Here is a 19784-nt window from a genome sequence, read left to right as displayed (position 1 = left end):
GCTGAATCAAAACTTATTTTGTGTTTAGGCGTATCTAGTTGCATATTCTGTTCAGTTACATATCATGAAAGTATATTTAAAGAAAATCTAGAAAAAGAAATGTAATGACTTCTAGCCACTGTAAGCAATTGTAATAAGCTTTTGGATGTCATTAAGACTTACAAAATCCTGTGTTATTAAAAATATGTTTTGACGATTGATAGGTTTTATGGTCTGAGCTTTGATCTTTAAACCAACACTTCAAACATTGATACAACTATAGAGTAGAGAGCTCTCCTGCTTTTATACTTATTGACACTGTGCTGGATAAATATGAGAAATAATAAAAACTAAAGTTTAAATAGTTTCTGAGATGCAGCAGTTGTATACTTCTTACACTTTTTCTTTTGTGAATTTTTTAGTGTTTAGGTACTATGCAGTTTACCTCTCATGTTGAAAATTATTGAACAGAATTAGATTAAAGCTAAATATAATATTTTGACTTATATTATGAACATTCTTTTTTTTTTTAATGTAGCAGGTTAAAATCAGTAGTCAGTTAATTTAAAAATGTTGGAGTATCACAGGTACATATCTTATGTATATAATGGGTCTCTGTACCAGTGGCAATGATAATTGCCAATGTAGAAAAATCAGACATCCGCAATCATATTAACAGGAGATTTGTTGTATTATAAAACAAGTTTTAAAAGTGATTGATCAAAATTATTTTTTCCTATGTGCTACTCATCTATTGAATCGTTTTTATTTTGATATAATAAATCATGGTTTTATTGTAAAACATTACAAGATCAATCAAGGACACAGTTTAGTAAATGATTTTAAAATTATTTGTTACAAACCTAGCACATGTTATTTTCAGGTACAAATCCTGTATAAAATTATGTGTTTATGTTGTAGTGTCTCTCTTTAGAAGGAGTTTTTATGTCATCCAGTTACCTGATAATATAATGCTATCACATTATAGCACACATTTTCAACATTATTGAGATTCTTATTAAAAAATAATGGAAGTAAGAAAGACTTCATACACCCAAATTTGCAAAGAAAACTTTATGGCATGTAAGTCATCTATTCTATATTTTCTTTGACAGAAAAAATATGTAAATTACATTTGTTTCAGACCCTTCAGAAATAAGATATGAATCCACCTATGAAAATTTGCTGAAATTATTCAGAGACTGGTAGAATAACGGAGCTGCTAGAGGACATCTGGCCCAATCTCCAGCTCACAGCAGGGCCAACTGTTTCAGGTTGCTTAGGAACCTGTCTAATCCACTTCTGAATATCTCCAGGGAGAAAACCTATTCTGGTGTTTCATTACCCTCATTGTATTATTTTTTTTCCCATAATACATAGCTGGAGTTTCTATTGCTGAGTCTTGCACCTGTTCCCTCTTGTCCTGTCACTGTGTTTCTCCAAGAAGCTAGCTTTGTTTTCTCCACATGTTCTCATTAGCTAGTTGTAGACATGAACCTTCTCTTCTTGAGTTTGACTAGACCCTGTTCTCCGAGCCCCTTCTAATATGCCATATGCTGCATCCCATGACCAGCTTGGTGGGCCTTCACTGAAGTCTGGCAGTGTCTTTCTTCTACTAGGGAGCCCCAAAACAGATGCATCCTCATAAGTTCAGAGGCGAATAATGATTTCCCTCAACCTGCTGACTGAACTGTGTGTCTGGCCTTATTCACCCCTAGGTCCTTTCTGCAAAACTGCTCTCTCTTCCCCAGGCCTGTCCTGTTCCCTGGAGTAATTCCATTCATAATAATGGGATGCCACTTGGACTTTGTGTCACTGATAACAAACCTCTGAGCCTTGCAGTCTAGCCATTTTTCTTTGCAGTCTATAATACATTTATCTAATTCATATCCCTTTTCTCCTAGAGGAAAAAAAGTAGACCTTGCACAAAGCTTTGGTATGGACAAAGTGAAAATCGTTCACTGTTCTCCTCCCCTCATCCATGGAGCCAGTCATCTCATCACACAAGCAATAAGGTTGGCCAGATGTCATTTGCCTTTGACAAAGTCATACTGGCTCTTCCCAATCACTCTTGTCCTTTATGTGCCTGGAAATGGCTTCCAGGAAGATTTGCTCCGTAACCTTCCCAACACTGGCCAGCTTGTACTTCCCTGGATCTTCCCATGATAATTCCTGCCTTTCATGAGGGCGGACACAACATTTGGGTTTTTTCCATTATCAGGAATCTCCCTTGACTGCTGTTAACTTTCAAAGATGGAAAAGGCCTCACTATGATGAGTCAGTCAAGTCTTTCAGCACCCTTGGGTGCAGCCAGTCTACTCCCTTTGATTTACGTCTGTCTTTTCCTCTGCATTGTGGGTTATTTCTCATTCCCGCAGACTCTTCCACTATGCTCAGAGAGGCTTGAAGGCAGAACTTTGCAGTAAATACTGAAGTAACAAATGATGATATAGGATAAACTGATGTCATTACATAGGTTAATAGATAGAGTAATGAAAACTGTCTAAAGTGCTTTGAAAATGTATCACAACCCTTTGCAAATGAACAATGGATAAATTTATTTAATTTTTTTCTTCACAAAAATTGTTGATGTTGAAAGTAATAATTTAGTCGTTTAAGCCTTGAAAAAGCATAACAACATATTTCGTAAAAATATTTGCCTTTTAAACTTACAAAAATCCCAAGTCTTTACATTCTTCCTAAATTCAAATTTTCTTTCATGTTTTCACTTTCTACACTGCAACAAGCTCTGCCGCAACACTTGACTGGTCACGCAAGAAATCCTACGTACTAAGTAGAACAACTACAAAAATGTCCTCGTTACTGTAACAAAATACAAAGAAAAATATAAAAGAGACTGGAAAGTGGAAAATAAAACCTTTCAATTCAGGGTTCATATCTCCAGGGATGCCTGGTTGAATATAAGAAGCACTAGGAATGATCCCTTAGCTTATTTCAAAAAGCCTATTAGCCCCATATATATTATATGAAATCTGGGGTTTGCCTCTATCTTTTGCCCAAAAGAGAGATGACCATAAAGAGATCCCAGCCATGATTGCATTAGTCAGAGAAAACATGACTGTCTTTGACAGTTATTTCAGTGTTTGACAGCTCCTTCAGCATCCCTTCACCCCCTGTAGAATGAAAGCTTGTCACGATCTTCCAATGCTAGAGAGTCAGTACACAGAATAGGTACATCCTAGTGCGTAGAAGGTAGTAATAGTGTGCTGTTATTCTCACCCCATTCTCCATATGAGATCCTAGCATTTCCAAACAACAATCTTCGTAGTCTGTTCTTGCATATTTGTAGTGCATTTTGTGAGAATTTTCATTTAAGAACATGGGGATAATGAAAGAGTTAATTTAGTTTATAAATATTTATTATTTTATGTGTATCTCAAAGAAATCTCATTGTCTTTCCTTGGGTAAGTGACACAATGTCAATTATTGTGTCACAATAAATGACATTGATACTGCACTAACTTTAGTAGTATTATTATTTAGAAATTTAATTTGACAGAAGGAATAAGTATTTGCAAACATCTTCATGTATCTAATTATGCTAAAATTTTTAGAAATCTGAAAACACAGAACATGAACAGTTCTGCTACCAACTCTTGATTTTCTTCATATTCAAAGTTAAATTTGGTGATTGTTTTTTCTAAGTGTAAGGTTAGGTTATGTCCCACAAACAATGAACATTGTTAACAAATGGGAAGTTTAACACCCTAGAGGTTAGTATTGATTATGATTGGGACCAATGTGAAATTCGGACTTAACATTTCTAATAGCCTTTGCTATTGCATAAGTCACTTTAAATTTGCAGCTGTATTGATAGGGAGATAGTCTGAGCGGAAATTTCTCTTCAGTTAATCTCCCCTGACCTCCTTAATGCTTCAGATCTCAAAGATTTCTCTTACTGCTGCTAAGTAGCTGATATTTTCCTTTATTTCATGCAATGAAAAGTTGTAGAAATAATATAAAACAGTGAAATATTTTGTGATATTATGTATCAATATATGTGGAATAGTTTATAATAAAGCAAATTAAGGTGAGATTTACTAGACATCGTTAGACTTGAATAGAAAATAGAAGCTCAGATTAAGTTCATGGTTAGAATAGACATTGAGTATAGAGTAGGTCAGGAAGTACATGTTCCTTATATGCAATTTAGGAAGAACAAACCCTAGAAAAATGGTTATTTTATTTTACAATTTTATACCTATAATTGACATCTAATATCTGTCTGAACATGCTTATTTTCCTACAGACATTTTCCCTATTTTGCTTTAAACTTAGTGTTCAACATTTAAAATGTGCATTTGGAAAAAAGAAACTTTGAAGCAACTTCTCCAAGCCCCTTTTTTTGGTCGATTTTGGAAACAAGTGTCCCATTGATCTCCACAAAGGATAGCTACCAGGTGTTATTGTCCTAGCTAAGATTCAAAAAACACTAGTTCTATTTAGGTTAATTCATGGCAGAAAAGTACACCTAATATTCTTGAAAATAAAACCAACCTATTCATGTCAGTATTTTCACTATCTTTTTATTCATTAACAGGTAGCTAGGAGATCTTTTATTCAATAGTCTTTTCTTGGGGAAAAAATGATTCAATTCTAGCATGTGCAAGTGGTTTTTAAAAGCTCTTTGGGGGCTGCAGATCTGGAGTAAATGAAGAAAGAATTTGACAGCAAGGAAAAAAGTAGGAAGCAGTTGCTAGGAGATGGAGAAAGATGGGTGGTGTTTTGCACTGACAGCAGTGCTAACCATGACATTGACTATGTTACATTTCAAGATAATGTGGTTGCATTTAAAAGCCAGAGGAATACCCAGTCATCTGGGCACATGTTGGATACACCCTCTAACACAGAGAGAGCAACCTCTTTCTGTTGTGTCTGTGGCATTGTAACAGCAATCTGGCCTTTAAAAATGCATATTATAGTATGTTCTGATTGATCAGGTGACATCTGATTAGTCTTACTTTGTCGAACCTTATTTAGTAAAGATTTATACCATGCCCAAGAGAATAGAATATACATTGAAGGCGTCCATGAAATTTAAGTAGCCTGTTATTTCTGAATTGATAAGCACAATCTCACTAAGATAATGCTTACTTCTATGAACTATAGTTACTCACTCACTTTCACTTCCAGAAAAAAACAATGTAATATTCTAATCACTAACTTGCATTCATTATATGAAAAAAAAACCCAAATTATCAGATTAAAAAAAAGCATTTGTTCCAGCTCCTTTTTCTCTAGCAGGAGAGTGACCAGGAGCAACATCCTTTCCTACACCTGTCAGAAATTATGATGGTTCTGTTTGTTTTGTTTGCTGTAACATAAATTTGAAGAGGGAGTCCAATACAAAATTATTTGCAATACATTTGTATATGGCTTTTCAGAGGCTTTGGCTGTCGCTCCATATTTAGATTCAAAGGTTATTCAATATGAACTTACAAAATTCATTAAAACATTGATACAACTACTGACTGGTAAATATTGCTCAGAGTAAAATATTTTTCAAAATGTTTGTGTACCACGTACATTAGTGTGGCATTCGTAGCCTGTATTCTTTCCTGGAATGTGAATGAACAAACCTGAAATCTTTATTCGGATTTTGCGTTCTTCCTCAAGTTTATTTTGAAATCAATTAAAGACTGAGAAAGAAATTTAAAGTGAGAAATAAAGTTACAGTTTCTGGGCAGTAAACCAGAGCTGATCTCTCCTGCAGATCAGAACACTGATGTAGTGCTTTTCCTCTTTTTTCACTGATAGAATCAAAGATTTCCCTCAACTTTAACAGCCACTACGCGTGTGTTTGAAGAATTAGTTGTAGCATTTCCAATGCCAAGGTGGCAAATGTGAATCTGAATTAGTTGTTCACTAGTCAGAAAAAGGAAAAGAAGTGTTCTGTGCCAAGGCAGAGTTGCTTTGAGTTCCCTTAGCAACTTTTATATTCAAAGAACAAATAAGGGCCATCAGACTTCAATTTTGGTTAGGTCATTATAAAAAAGGTAGTGCATTAACTGTGTACATAGAAGGCAGGGAAGGCAAGGCAAGGCAAAGGAAAAGACTTCCAGCTGTTGCTCTGTGTTGCACTGGTGCTGTTCCATGCTGTTATTGATAATAGGCCAAGAATGAAAAAAAAATGCATTTTAATATAATATCCTGATAATCAGAATAAAGATATCAATTCTGTACCTATTTTTTTCTGGAGTGCCGTGTAAAATATGCATCTCCTAAATTTTCTTTGAAAGAAATGCCTATTATTTTCAGGGAGTGTTATTTTCAGGCTTTTAAATGTCCATATAGAACCCACTAGGATTCAGTTCTACAGTGCCACAGTGTGCAAAGGTTAAGGATAATTTTTCTGGAAACAGCTCCTTGTGAGTGTGACCTCCTCAGTAATGTGCCCTAGCTGGTTTGCAGTTTCTAACACTATTCAAAATGAATGCCAGTGTTGGACATACAGTTTTTAAACATGTGTTCTTATTTATAAAACACTTAGGCTTGGATACATGAAAGTTTCAGGAAACTTACGAAAATTTAAGTAAAATTACCAACTCATTGCATTTCAGCTTTTAACAACTGCTGTCTTGTGATTTTTCTCTCAACCATCTTGTCCCTCAAAGGCACTTGGAGCTAAAAAGACTGAAGACAGAAAGATGACTGTCATTTTTCCTGTATATTTTTTAAAATCTAAGCTGAGATTTCCAGTAAGAAATTGTTGTCTGCCAGCTCCCACTGTGATTAAAGAGGTTGAAATCAGGCCTCTTGAAGACAGGACTACACCCCTCGCTGGTAGGACATGCACTTTAGTAGTGGAGTGCTAGTGAAAGACAGAAGTTGTGGTGGGAAGAGAAGAGGATACAGAGAGCTTTGGGATGCACAGAGGGGGGACCCCTGGGAAGGCAGAGAGCATGGAAGGAGCAGAGAGAGAAAAAAGATGTGAGTACCAGGTGGTGGACTCATACTGCCTTGGACTTTTCATCCATCTGAACAGGGAAGCATGTCATTGAGTAGCCATGGAAGCTGGTAGAAGAACTGAAAAAATAATACTGGATTTCAAGCAGAAAAAGATTTAAAAAATAGGAAAAAGGAAAGGCAAATGAAGAAATACTTTTTCAGCTATTTAAAAAAATATTTTTTCAATTACAGCCAGAATAATTGATGCATTATACATCTGGTGTGAAGTACTTTTATGAAAAATAGAATTAGCTGGAAATTATGCATAAATTATAATTAGTAAATTCAATATTTCAAATTAATTTTACATATTCCAAATTTGTTATAATTTAATAATAAAAAAGATTATATAAAAATGACTGTGAATATCTTGTGTACTGCCATAAATCTGAAGCTTTATGGGGATGTTTCCCAGGAATTATGTAGCTCATTTTGAAAAGCAAGCTTTATTTTTAAAGATTTTTATAGAAGTCTTTGACAAAAAGTAGTACAGACATTTAATAAATGGCAGGAACATTTTCAGTTCATTGCATATTCCTACTGCATTCTGTTGTTCTGGTGTATGAAAACAGTTGAAACAGTCATGAACATTTGTAGTAATTTTCACTCTTAACACAGAGGTGGCTCAGTCATTGCTACTTCAGGATGGCTTGGGCTTCATTTGCATCAGGTGAGGAACAGGCAGTTACATAGTCACACCCTAAAGGAAATGTTTGTTTAAGCTACAACGTGCATCTCTGGGAACATTAAGAGTTGATTTTCCTCAGTCTTATAGTGCTGAAGGAATAGAGGGTAATTAATAAATCAGAAATTGAAAAAAATAATTGAGGATTCTTTGTGATCTTTAGAGCATCTTAATATTTCTTATACCTTAACACTCTTCAACTCACTTTTCTTTCACTTCTTTGAGCAAATCACTTGTGATTTCCGTTCTGTTAAGGCTGGCAATATTGTTTAGTGCATAGTAAAACTATAGTTACCTGAGAGCATTCAAATAATTCTTGTGAATACATGAAATACATTTTTAATTTTTGTTTCTTTTAATAAAGCTGAAGTACGTAAAAAGGACCAGAAAGTACTTCATAAGCAACTATATTTGCATTTGTTAGAAAGACTGAATAGTTTTCTTTTTCAGTGTTAATTTCCTGAATATGTATTTGATCTTTAGATTTAGTTAGTTTTAAAGTTTAGTGAACATGCTTTGTTATAGTTTTGCCAAGTAATTTTCATCTATTAAAGTCTAAGCCATCCTTGGAATGTAGTGAGTCTCTTTGCAAAGTTTCGCTTCTGTAAGTAGTAATGGAAAATAAAGTATTTTCAGAAAGCTACTATTTGTTAGACTAGGAGATGCCACTGGAAAAAGTATGAAAGCATTAGGACATACACAACATTTTCAAGGATCTCCTGTATTTGTCAAGGGTGTGAAAACCACTGTACATACATGAAAATGTACAATATTCCATTGTATACAAAAGATTGATTTTTGTTTTACTTTGTTGTTCAGCTGCATCTCTTGTCCTAACATAATATGCTAGCTTTCCTTACAAACACTGCTAATAGCTTTAAACGTACCTGGATCCATCAGCTGGAAGATCATTGCCACCATGTAGCTGGAACATGTGTATATATATATATATATATATACATATATATACACACTGAGTGATGACTGATTAGCCAGGTTGTAAAGTCATACAGTGTGAGGTGCCTAATAAAGTTGTGTAGATTAGGAGAGGAGTTGCCATAGGCTGCCTTCACAGTCAAGAGAAAGTCATCTACACACAGCAGTGAAGATCACTGTAGGTCTGATTTGCTTTTGATCATGCTGGGAGACTGGCGACTGTGTTGCCAGCTTAGCTCATCTTAATGCTACAGAGGTGATGCTGAGCCAGAGCATTCAAACAACAGTAAATAGGTCTTCAGAGGTATTTATTATTATTATAATTTATGAATAATCAACATTTAGTAATAATAATAATAATTGACTAGATCATAGGCATCCTTAGAACAGAACAGGTCATCTTTGAAACTGGTACAAATACAGCAGTCTTTTCTACTTATGAGAGCATATCTTGTTTATGACTTTTTGCAAAACCCAAAGAAACTGCATGATGATACAAAATATCTTAGTATGTGTGCCTGAAGGCAATGCTACAAGTTATTTTTTCAATGAATTTGTTGTTCAATTAATATGAACAGAGTAGTTATCTTCCATGGAATGAGCTTAAAAAATCTGCAATGTTTTTTTCTTTATCCTTTGTAAAAGTTGCTTGCAAACAACGTTTTATTTTTATGACTAGTGTGGTTCTAGAATATTTGCATTTGCTGTGTATTCCATAAAACTATCAGCAAACTGTGGAACAGCAGTATGGCATTTAAAATTTGACACCTATTTTCATGCGTTAAATCTTCCTATAGTTAGGTTTAAATGTTTACTACACAGTATGTCTCATGAAAGGATGCAACACACATGCCTGCAGACTGGCAGGGCGTACAGTAGTGCATATGGGAGATTATATAATCTTTAAAGACTGATAGAAATTACGTTACTGCACATATTTTGATTTTTCTTCTAGGTAAGGGAACGACTGAGGGTTTCTTTAGAAAGAGTCTCTGCACTGGAAGAAGAACTAGCTGCTGCTAACCAGGAGGTAACATAAAACACTTTCTCCCCTTTTGAGGTTCAGTTTTTCTAATACTCTGTCCCATATGTTCCCTGTCACTTTTCTTAAAACTGCCAGGAAAAAAAAAAAAAAAAGAAAAAAAGAAAAGATAAATTATGTTCTGATTAAGCTGCTCAGTGAGGTTTGTTTAAGGTGGTTGTAAGATTAATACAACCTTCTGTTTACTGGTTTATTCCCTTCTGCTATTCCCTTGTGAGCAAGCCAAAATCCAAAAGCTAGTGACAGATTCCCAAATATCTTATTGGACACAAAAAAAGGAAAGAACCAATGAATGTGTCAGATACTATAAACAATTCAATAACCTGAATTTCCATTTTACTATAAGCATACACACACACATATATGCGCACATAATATAAATGTTAACATTGATGCAAGGATTATGGATGACCTTGAAATTTAGGTTTGTCTCTTCCCTTTTAATTGCAGTGTATCATGGTGAACTGTGGGGCCATATAACTATTGTGAACTTGAACAAGAGATATTTTTCCTGTATGGTAGTTTGCAGACTGTTCTCTTTTGTTTGAAAGGCTGAACAGCAACACATAATGGTATTGCACACACAACTGTACACACATATACAAAGGAATTTTGCACGCCAGAGAGTTGATTCTGAGGCAAGAAAATATAAATAATGGAGACTGCTGATGACTTTATCATTCCCATCATGTTCTGAATCTCCACCTGATGTGTGCTTCTCACACTGTTAAAAATAAGTCAGACAAGCAATAGAGTTGGATTAAAGCTATTTTGAGTTATGTCCATTTACTGGTGTCATTTTACGCAGGCTTAAGGCAGAAGCTGAACAGAGCCACAGACAAACTTAAAGTACTACCAAATAATTCTGTAAAAATTTAATATCTATAATTCAGAATAATGTGTGATAGTGTAAAATAGAGAATCCTAAAGTGATTTTTTCCTAGTATTAAGTTAGAAAAGTTACTTTATTAAAGTAACTTCTTTAAAAATAGGATCTCCAATTAAGATATTAGTACAACCTTTTTATGAACTACGAACTACATATTTGAATCATCCCTTTCTTTTCTGAAGTGACTGCACTTTATCCATGCAAAAATAAAATCCCTCTTTTATTTTTCCATTTCATAATGTCCAGAACACTTGGGTTCAAATGATTTAGTTACATTGTGTTGCATAATCTGTTACACTAGTGTTTATTAAATAGAATGCCATTCTTTTGGCCGGTCAAGCCAACTGAGATGCATGACACTCCTCTAATCCTTCCCATTCATGGTCCAATTAAATCCAAGTTCACTTCACTGGGCAGGGGATCAGGCCTTCAGAGCACTGGCTTGTTTTTAAGAGTTTAAAAAAAAATAGTGATACTTGTATTGACAGTAAGGAGTAAAAACATACACAATTAAATTAAATTAAATTGAAACAGGACTTTCATAGCATTTCTTGCCCCAGATCCTTAGAAATGTTGTACAAACTTTGTGTCTACATGATACTAAAAACATTTAGAAGGACATTTAATCAACCAAGCATAACATGACCACCAACACAATCTGAATACTGTTATTACAATACTGAATACTGAACTGCGAGGAACAGTTAAAGCTGAAAAATGGAAATTCTATTAAATAACAATGAAAAAAAGAGCCAGGTGGTAAGAGATGTGGAAGAGAATGAGGATTATTTTCAAACAGTTAATGCCTTTGAACAAGAGTTCAGATAATGTTCACAAAATTGGTTACTTAAATGAGACAAAATTACTTACAGAACTGCAATGCAGAACTGCCTGTTTTTATACTAGATTCCACACCAAATGCATAGACAATAAAGAGCTTTAAAAAATGATTGTACTATATGTGAAAGTAAATGGGCCAAGCTTCCAAGGGAATTGAATATATGTTTTTCAGTAATTTCTGTATTCCTGTCACTCAGTGTCTGTTCTCCCAAGAGAATTAATATTTTCTTTTGTAGGTTTTTTTTTCTCACACTGATTCACAGAGTGTACTATATATTCAGGACTATATCTAACATAAAATAATGACAGTAAATTGGTCCCCTGATTAAATGAGTATATGATTAAGTATATAACAAGTATCAGATTCAAGGATAAAAAAGAATAGAAATGCGTATTTTAAGATAAAGCATATGGCTATGGCTCTAACCCAGAGCAACAATGAGAAACTGCAGACACTCATGAGTGCTTATTGTAAATATCCTTATATAAATGAGAAAAATTGAGAGAGAGATACTATAGCTTTCCATCATTGGATGGTAAATAAACTCACTTAACAGTCTTTGCAGCACATTACATACATACCAAAGGGAGTGAAAACAGCTGTAGTTCTGGCAAAGCTGATTTCAGCTCTAGTAGCCAACACTATCTTGCAAAGCACTTCATGTTTGATGGGGAATAGTAACACACATGGGCCTTAAACTGCAGGGGCCAGAGATGGACAGTTGGACCCACTGGGTGAACTTAGCTCATTTAACTAATATTTACATGTAATCACACCAGAGTAATACAGAAGGGCTTTGGTCTGCAGTTCCAACATTGACTATTGATATAGCATAAGTCACTGTTGGTTCAGTTGAACTTTTCAGAAACAAGAATGTCCACCAATAAGTTCATTACTGGTTTGATTCTGTGAAGGCAATAGTTTCTATAACATAGTGAATATGTAGTTCATCTCCTTTTCATATAAATGTTACACAGAAATTATTTTGATTTTATGTAATATTTTTAATATACTAGCAATTTGTAATACCAAAAATCAATTTTCACTATAAATTACAATATAAAATATACATCAAATTTTTAAGGGAATCCTTATGTTTACTACAGATTTAACAACAATGTTATAGGCACAGAATTAACCAAGTCAGTTACATTAACTATTCTCAATATGAAGTCTTGGTTTTAAATTGTGCCAAGCTGGAGGATACTTACAGGGTACATCAGCTCCTTATTAAAACGTGCTTGCAAACACTAAACGTTATAGTGTATTTTAGAGAGCGCAGGATTCGACTCAGAATTAGGACTTGAATTTGAGTTTCCATGTGTGAGCCAGTATTTAAAAGCTGACTAGTCTGTGGAGCTCGAGTAAATGCAGTCTGCCAGCTAACCTGGTGGTTAATCTGCCAGGGCTGCCAGATGCAACACAAAATTGATAGACAGCTGTGTCTGTCTGGAGCTATAGGTGGGGAAGGAATACCCCTTATCACTACAATGGCACCAAATGCCTATGTTAGGTAACTGACTCTCACACAAGCTCATATGTAGACACCTAAGGCACAGACAGCTAAATTTAGGTGACTTACTGCTTACAAACAGCAGAAGCTCTCCGAGTTAGGCAGTGGGCATCTAGATATGAGGGAAATAAAAAATGGGGCTATATTGTGTTTAAAGAGTGGATTGAAAATTGTTTAAGTATGTTTTACAAGGGGGAAAAAAAGTTATTTGACTGTATGTTTTACTAGGGGAAAAAGTTATTTGACTATGTTTTATTTTGCTGCAGCTGATTAGTGGCAGCAGAAGGGACCTTTAAGCATAACAGCAATCTGATTTGCTCTTAGTGATTTTTCATGCAGACTAGGGCAAGATAACAGTCTACAGTAATTAAATTCCATAATAGTCCTTATAATATTTGCTTTCTATCAGCAGTTATCACATGATGTACCCAGATTTATTCACTTTTTTTTTTTCTTTTATGCTTATACTGGAAGCCATTATTTTTTCACAACTGGTAGATATCCTATTCATTGTGTTTGTTGTAGCTAAGATGAATAGTAAATATTAACAATTTTCTGAAAAAAATTACCTCCCATTTTTAGTTAAAATTGCTCTAAAACATAGCTATATTTGCTTACCCCTCAGGTGCTTTTAAAATTATGCTGTTTTTCATCTGGTTCCACATAACCCATGATCTCTCCAAATAGTTTTGTGGCTGAAGGTTGTAATTTGCAATTAGCAATTAGACAAGCTGTGAGTGGATACATCCAATACCAAAGCTCAGTGGTACAATAGGGCCTGTCTGTGAACATTTTGTAGGCAAATATGATGTTTTTCAGTGAATATGTAAACGTCAAAGTTCAACAAAGTTCTGCTAATCAGCTTCCTTTTTACATAGTAATTTGATAAGAATTAGTCTTATTTGCAAGGGAGGCAGGATGCAAATTTTCCTTCCCAGTTTTGTCATTTACTATTGTCATGGAAATAACTGAGAAGATAACCACTATTGTTCCTCAGATTTTGAGATCCTCCTATTAGTGTTACAAGTGTGAGTTTTTGTTGAAAATAGGTTAAACTACAGCACATGCAAACAACACACTAAGCTATTTCATTAGTGCCATATATCACCGGTTGCTCAAGGTTTAGTGGCTTCCACAGGGCAAGGATACATAGATTATGTACCATGGCCCATAGTGATGCTTTTAAATCCATTTCTGCTGTAATGTACAATGTTAAATGACAACTGTTGCCATTTCCATTAACAGACTCAACAAATAGTTTCCCCAAAAATGACCTTCAGAGATTTTTTCCCAAGGCTTGTATGTAAATTGAAGATTTATACATAGTTAATACTATGCTGGGAAAAAATATTTTTTAAATGATTGCACTTATTATGCACATCAGTTTTCTCCTGCTCATCTTAAACATTTATCCAGCCCTTGTAAGATCTTCCTCTGTAAATGACTGTATGATAAGTGGCATTCCAAAACCATTTTGTTTCTGGATAATATGCTGGCTTTTCCAGCTTTTCTCATTAGTAGAAAACGTGGCATCAAAAATACAGCTTTAATTACATTTATTATCTCAAAGATATACTTCAGAAACCTAGAAAACACTGGGACTGTGTAGAATATGAAATCAGATAAATTACTGGTTTGAGTTTATATATCACTGTACTACCATATGCTTTTCTTCATTTATTGAAAATGCCAATGGTGTTTGCAAATGCGAAATAACATTATATTTCTTCTGTCAATTGACACATAGATTATATTTAAAACACACAAGCTTCCTTTCAGAACCTCATTGTTACAATTTTCACTTGCTGCTACAGAATTTTGCTCAACTTTGAGGCTAAATTTAACTCCCAGAGCTATCAGAGTGCTTGCAGGAGTTTTGGACCACAGATCTCTGCTTCATGTAACTGCATGCATTCTTCTATTTGGGCAGTGAGTTTCTTCCTGCCAGTGGGTTAGTTTATTGACTAGGGTGCCCTGGTGCTATTTTTTATCGCATCCGTGAAAGCATTCATAAAAAAAATTACATCATTGAAGAGAAAGGATGATCTGTGATTTATGATTCTTTATATTCTATACCAAAGACACCAGAAAATGTAGCCATTCATTCACCAAAGAACTTTCAAATACCAAGTTAACTGCCTAACTTTTACTATGCAGGGCAAGTCAAGAAACCAGCAAAAAATTCAGATGCTTTTAACAATTGAGGACAATTTTGACTCTGACCATGAGAGATGCTGCAGACAAGACTGTAGTATTGTTACTGTTAATGAAATATTCTGTAATATTTAATATATATGTATTTTAAAGTAAAACCTCAGCTAACTGTGGCATGTCCTTTTTATCCATAGTTGCATGTGAAAACATTTTTACCCCCAGCTGTTTCAGGTCCTATTACCTCAAAGCACTTTTCATTACAGGAATTTATTTTTGGCCTTAGCTTTTTTACATAAATAGAATGCAAAGTGATTTTTGGAGTAGAAATGCTGTTAAAAGAATAGTTTGTTGAGAAAAATAGCATGTGCGTTTCTTGAATGTATAATATAAACAGAATTTCACCAATCCGAAATTCAGAAATTATGTATGTCAAATCTCTGGATGAAACTAGATGAAGCTCAGTGATTTTTTATTTTTTTTTTAAGAAGGCCAAGTGGATTGCTTACACCTATTTCTGATGACTTTAAGTACTTTTTTGCAAATCTGAAGCAGCCTTCATCTATAGTAGCTTGTTTTACAACATATTCTCAGAATGGTGTAACTGAAAGTTACTGCTTTGTAAACTTTCTCCTACAAATTAGGTTTTTAATTTTTATTTTTAAGCTAGAAATTTACACAGGTCTATCTCTGGAGAGATCTTCTTTGTGATCTGAACTTTAATTTTAACTGTCTATGTGATTGTGCCAAATTATATCTTTTCTGCAAAGTTGCACATAATTAAAAATACCTTGGTTTGAAATGTAATCTTTATGTGCTATATGTAGTTGGTTTTCATTCTGCCTTTAACCTTAGCCATCTAGTTAAATGTTAACCCTGCAAAAAGTTATTGTTGCTCTGAAGTTTTAAATACAGTAATGAAGCAGAACAATTTTTTGGTGGACATTCCTCATACTCCATGTTCGACAGCATTCATTTCTGTTGCTACACAATTCAGTTAGGACGTGTGGTATGGTAGCTGAAGAAGTTGAAAATTACTACAGCACCACTACATCCTTGATTGCCTTATTTTTTTACAAAGTCAAAAATAAATGAGCACAAGAAATAATTAGTTAAATTGCTATAGCTATTTCATTTTATGTTTTCAACTAATTCTAGTCTGTTTCCAGAGGAAAAAAGACACTAAAATTCTTTGTGGATATTGAGGCCAGCAGGGCTGATCTTTGCATTGCCATCAAAAGCAGAATAGGTCTAAAAATTCAATGCATTTTTCAGATAGTAACTTAAGAAAGTATTTGAGACATCAACTATGTCACTTGCACAAGTGGTTTCTTAGTATAATTCTCATAAATTTCTACAACAGAGAAAAGTTTTCTGATTTTGAGTATAAAACAAACATATATTTTCTACAGTGAGAACAGAAAATGATTTTGCACGTATTTTGGTGTTGGTATACAAAACTCTTGACAAAAATGCTTGTAGATTTAATTTCTCCTTTTATAACCTTCCTTAGTGACTCAGTCCTGTTCATGGGTTGGCCAACGTGTACCATTGGTAACCCAGTAATATATGTTAAATAGTTTCAGCAACTTTGGTCTTCTCTGAAATGATTTTGCAGACCTGAACTAAGTAGCTGCCAAAATATTTCAGGGTATTTTCAAAAGACATCCTGAAATGCTGTGTTCTCTTACCCTTCCATTTAGCATGTGACCAATAGTATGTTAAAATTTTGCACTGACTTTTCATCTAATTTGAATGCCTCCTATGTATTCTTTAAAAGAAATTACTCTGTAAGACTGTGATTAACAGAAAGGACACATGGTCTGTGTTCATGGAGATTTTCTTGAGCAAAAACATAGCTGAAAGGGGAAGCTATTTGTTCCTTCATGAATCCAGTGTGATTAATAGTTCTAATAAAATCTTTGATCTTTATCTCAGTATATATTCCTCTCAATATCATGTCATAAAGACGATTGTTACTTTCTATTTTTATTTTCCAAATATTCTAAGGTCTCAAATATGAATGGATTAGGGTCCTTCAGGATGTTACTGCTGTTAAGGAACAGATTCTTCACCTGAAATGACAGATTCAGACTGCTAAGGATCTCCACTGCATTTCTGATGTTTTTCTTAAAACCTTGTGTCATGGCCAATACTTCTCCTTCATTTTATTTACCTGTAAAATTTTTCATGGGATTTTGTTATATAAAGATTTATGACTACAGTGCATCCCACTGTCACAGATCAATCATTAAGAGTAGAGTTTTACACAGGTTTTACTCCAGTTATTCACAAAACAGCCTGAGAGCTATTGCACCTCTCAGTTTTCTGCTATGGCACATCCCTATGTATCAATTAGCATACATACATTACTCTTATGCTCCTATAAACTGTTAATTGCACTAAGCTGTGTAAGATAATGTCTAAACCAGGGGTCCTCAAACTACGGCCCACAGGCCGGATACGGCCCCCCAGGGTCCTCAGTCCGGCCCCCGGTATTTACAGACCCCCCCCACCCCCCGCCGGGGGCTGGGGGGAAACCAAGCAGCCGCCGATGACTGCCTGCCACTTCATCCATGCCGCCCCCCTGTTTAAAAAGTTTGAGGACCCCTGGTCTAAAGGGACATGGGAAAAGGTAAAAAAGCTATGTAAATTTTTGATTTGCTAATTCTTTCTTTACTCTTCCCCCAAACCTGCTGCGCAGCTATGAAACAATTGTTTAAATATTAAAAGAGCAGACAGCTATATCTTTGAGATACATTTTGCAAATCTCGTTAAATCTACTTCATCTTTTTGTCTGACATAAACCTTTGACTTAATGAAACCTTGGTCCCTCATGATTAGAAACATGGGTGGTTTAATGCTTTGGTTTTTTCTCTGAATAAATGATGACTAGAGATTAAAAATTCCCAGTTTCCTCTCAACCTTGCAGCACAAACTCTTCATAAAATTAGCATCTTCATCAAAATGAGCATAAACTGAATCCTCTGTGTGTGTATGGATTAAAAATATTTCTAGGATGCTCATTCTGAGAACAAATCAGGTGCTACAATGTTACAATGTAATCTTCCTTTGGTGCACTTTCTGGCAAACATAGGCATGTCCTAAATTCATTAATGTATAACAATTTAATTTGAACATTTTCTGCAAGAATTTGTGGAGATCCTCTTTCTACCTTCTTGCTCTGACTACACCTTCCATCAGCTGGATCTGCTGAGTTTCTCCTTATTCACTTTTTCTGAAAGCAGAGAGAGGCTTAGCTTTGCTTTTACAGTCTCACACTGACCTAAATGTTTTCAGTGATGTCACTCATTTCAGTCCTCAGCACATGAGTTCTCCTACACTCATTTCCTCTCTTGGATTTGCAGTGTTTTCTTACCTGTTGCTTGACAGCAGAAGAACTAGTTTTGAGTAACACTTCTTTATATCACTCCTTAAGCATCATTCCTGTCACCTTCACTACTGATTGTTGTTAAGCAAGCACTGACAAATTTTTAGTCTTTCACATCTTTTCTTTTTTTCCAACTCTGTGGTCCAAATAATTAAAGAAAAGTAACTGGGAAATCTATGACACATATTCATACTATTATTTTGTCTAAATGCTATATTCTCATTTCTATAATACCTGTGGCCTAAGTATTCAGACTTGTGCCTTTGGGGTGATACTGTATTTCTATTTGCATTAAAAAATGTGGCCTAATCTTAATTACAACTTAGAGTACTGCAAAGATATAAATATTTCTTGGTATATTTAGTAGCAATACGTTCCATTTTCACATTTATATTGGAATGCTTTTATTGCACATTTTTGCTACGATTATATTGCATTACTACACTCCCAGCTGAGCTCTAATAAAGGACCAGGCCCTCATTTTGTTGTAAAAAAATATTAAAACATGGTTCCTGCTTTATAGTATAAATTTGCCTTTTAACGTATGTTGCTTATACAGCTATGGACAAAAAGCATTACTGTAAAGCCAAGGTAGCACAGTAACCCATGCAATACATGTGGCAGTCATCATTTACCCTTTTTACCATCATAGGATCTCTGCAAATATCTCTCAGAGGACTCAGGTTAATCTGGTCCTTTTTTAAAACATTCTTGTCCCAACAAGCATTGAGGTTATTTTCACTGGGGTGCCTGGTTGACTATTCCTACAGTGCCAGAAGTATAGTGCAATCCAATAGAATTCATGAGTGCAATGATTGATTTCATAAGTATCGGTGGATGAACTTGGCTAAATTGCATAACTTCATTTTTGACAGCTGATGGCTGTAGTAGCATCTACTCAGGTGCACAGTCTGCCACATAATTGTCCTGGTATACCGCATCAGCCCCACTACACTGCATGAATGCTGGTGTGCTCACTGCATCATAACTCTGGGCTTGGGAGCTAAATGCTGAGCCTGTCCTCCCCCCAGCTCTGTGCCTAGTTTTTTAATGGAGGAAAGGCTGGGGCTGCAGGCAGGGAAGGAATGACAGTTCTGTCCATGAGGTCCTGAGTCCAAATAATTCTAGGACATAGTGTTAAGGGCTCTTTACATAACACAACTGCTCTGCAATTAATCAGCATGTATGGAGAGTTTCCATTTTCTGGATCTCCTGAGGTGGAGTTATTGGCAATATTTTGGGGGTCTCTACCATGTTCTATATTCAGCAATAAATAGGGATCACAGAACATGCCTGATATTTCTGTGCAACAGCAAACAAACAGATCAATATATGACACAGCTGTGAATCTGAAGAACATACCTCAGGGAGTGATAAACGGATCTTCT

General features: G+C 35.0%; 1 protein-coding gene across 14 annotated transcripts in view; it reads left to right on the top strand.

The window, feature by feature from the left end:
- The window catches only part of PPFIA2 (PTPRF interacting protein alpha 2), a 356002-nt gene that overhangs the window by 235435 nt on the left and 100783 nt on the right, over positions 1-19784 (top strand). For all 14 annotated transcript variants that reach the window (XM_080393253.1, XM_080393250.1, XM_080393245.1 and 11 more), the window contains one exon: positions 9525-9599. In XM_080393253.1, coding sequence (XP_080249379.1) covers positions 9525-9599 — 75 coding nt within the window. The remainder of the gene's footprint in view (positions 1-9524; positions 9600-19784) is intronic.

The sequence above is a fragment of the Falco punctatus genome, assembly GCF_963210335.1.
Source record: "Falco punctatus genome assembly, chromosome: 6".
NCBI lineage: Eukaryota > Metazoa > Chordata > Aves > Falconiformes > Falconidae > Falco > Falco punctatus.
The sequence above is the reverse complement of the archived record's forward strand: the minus strand, read 5'-3'. Positions and strand labels throughout refer to the sequence as shown.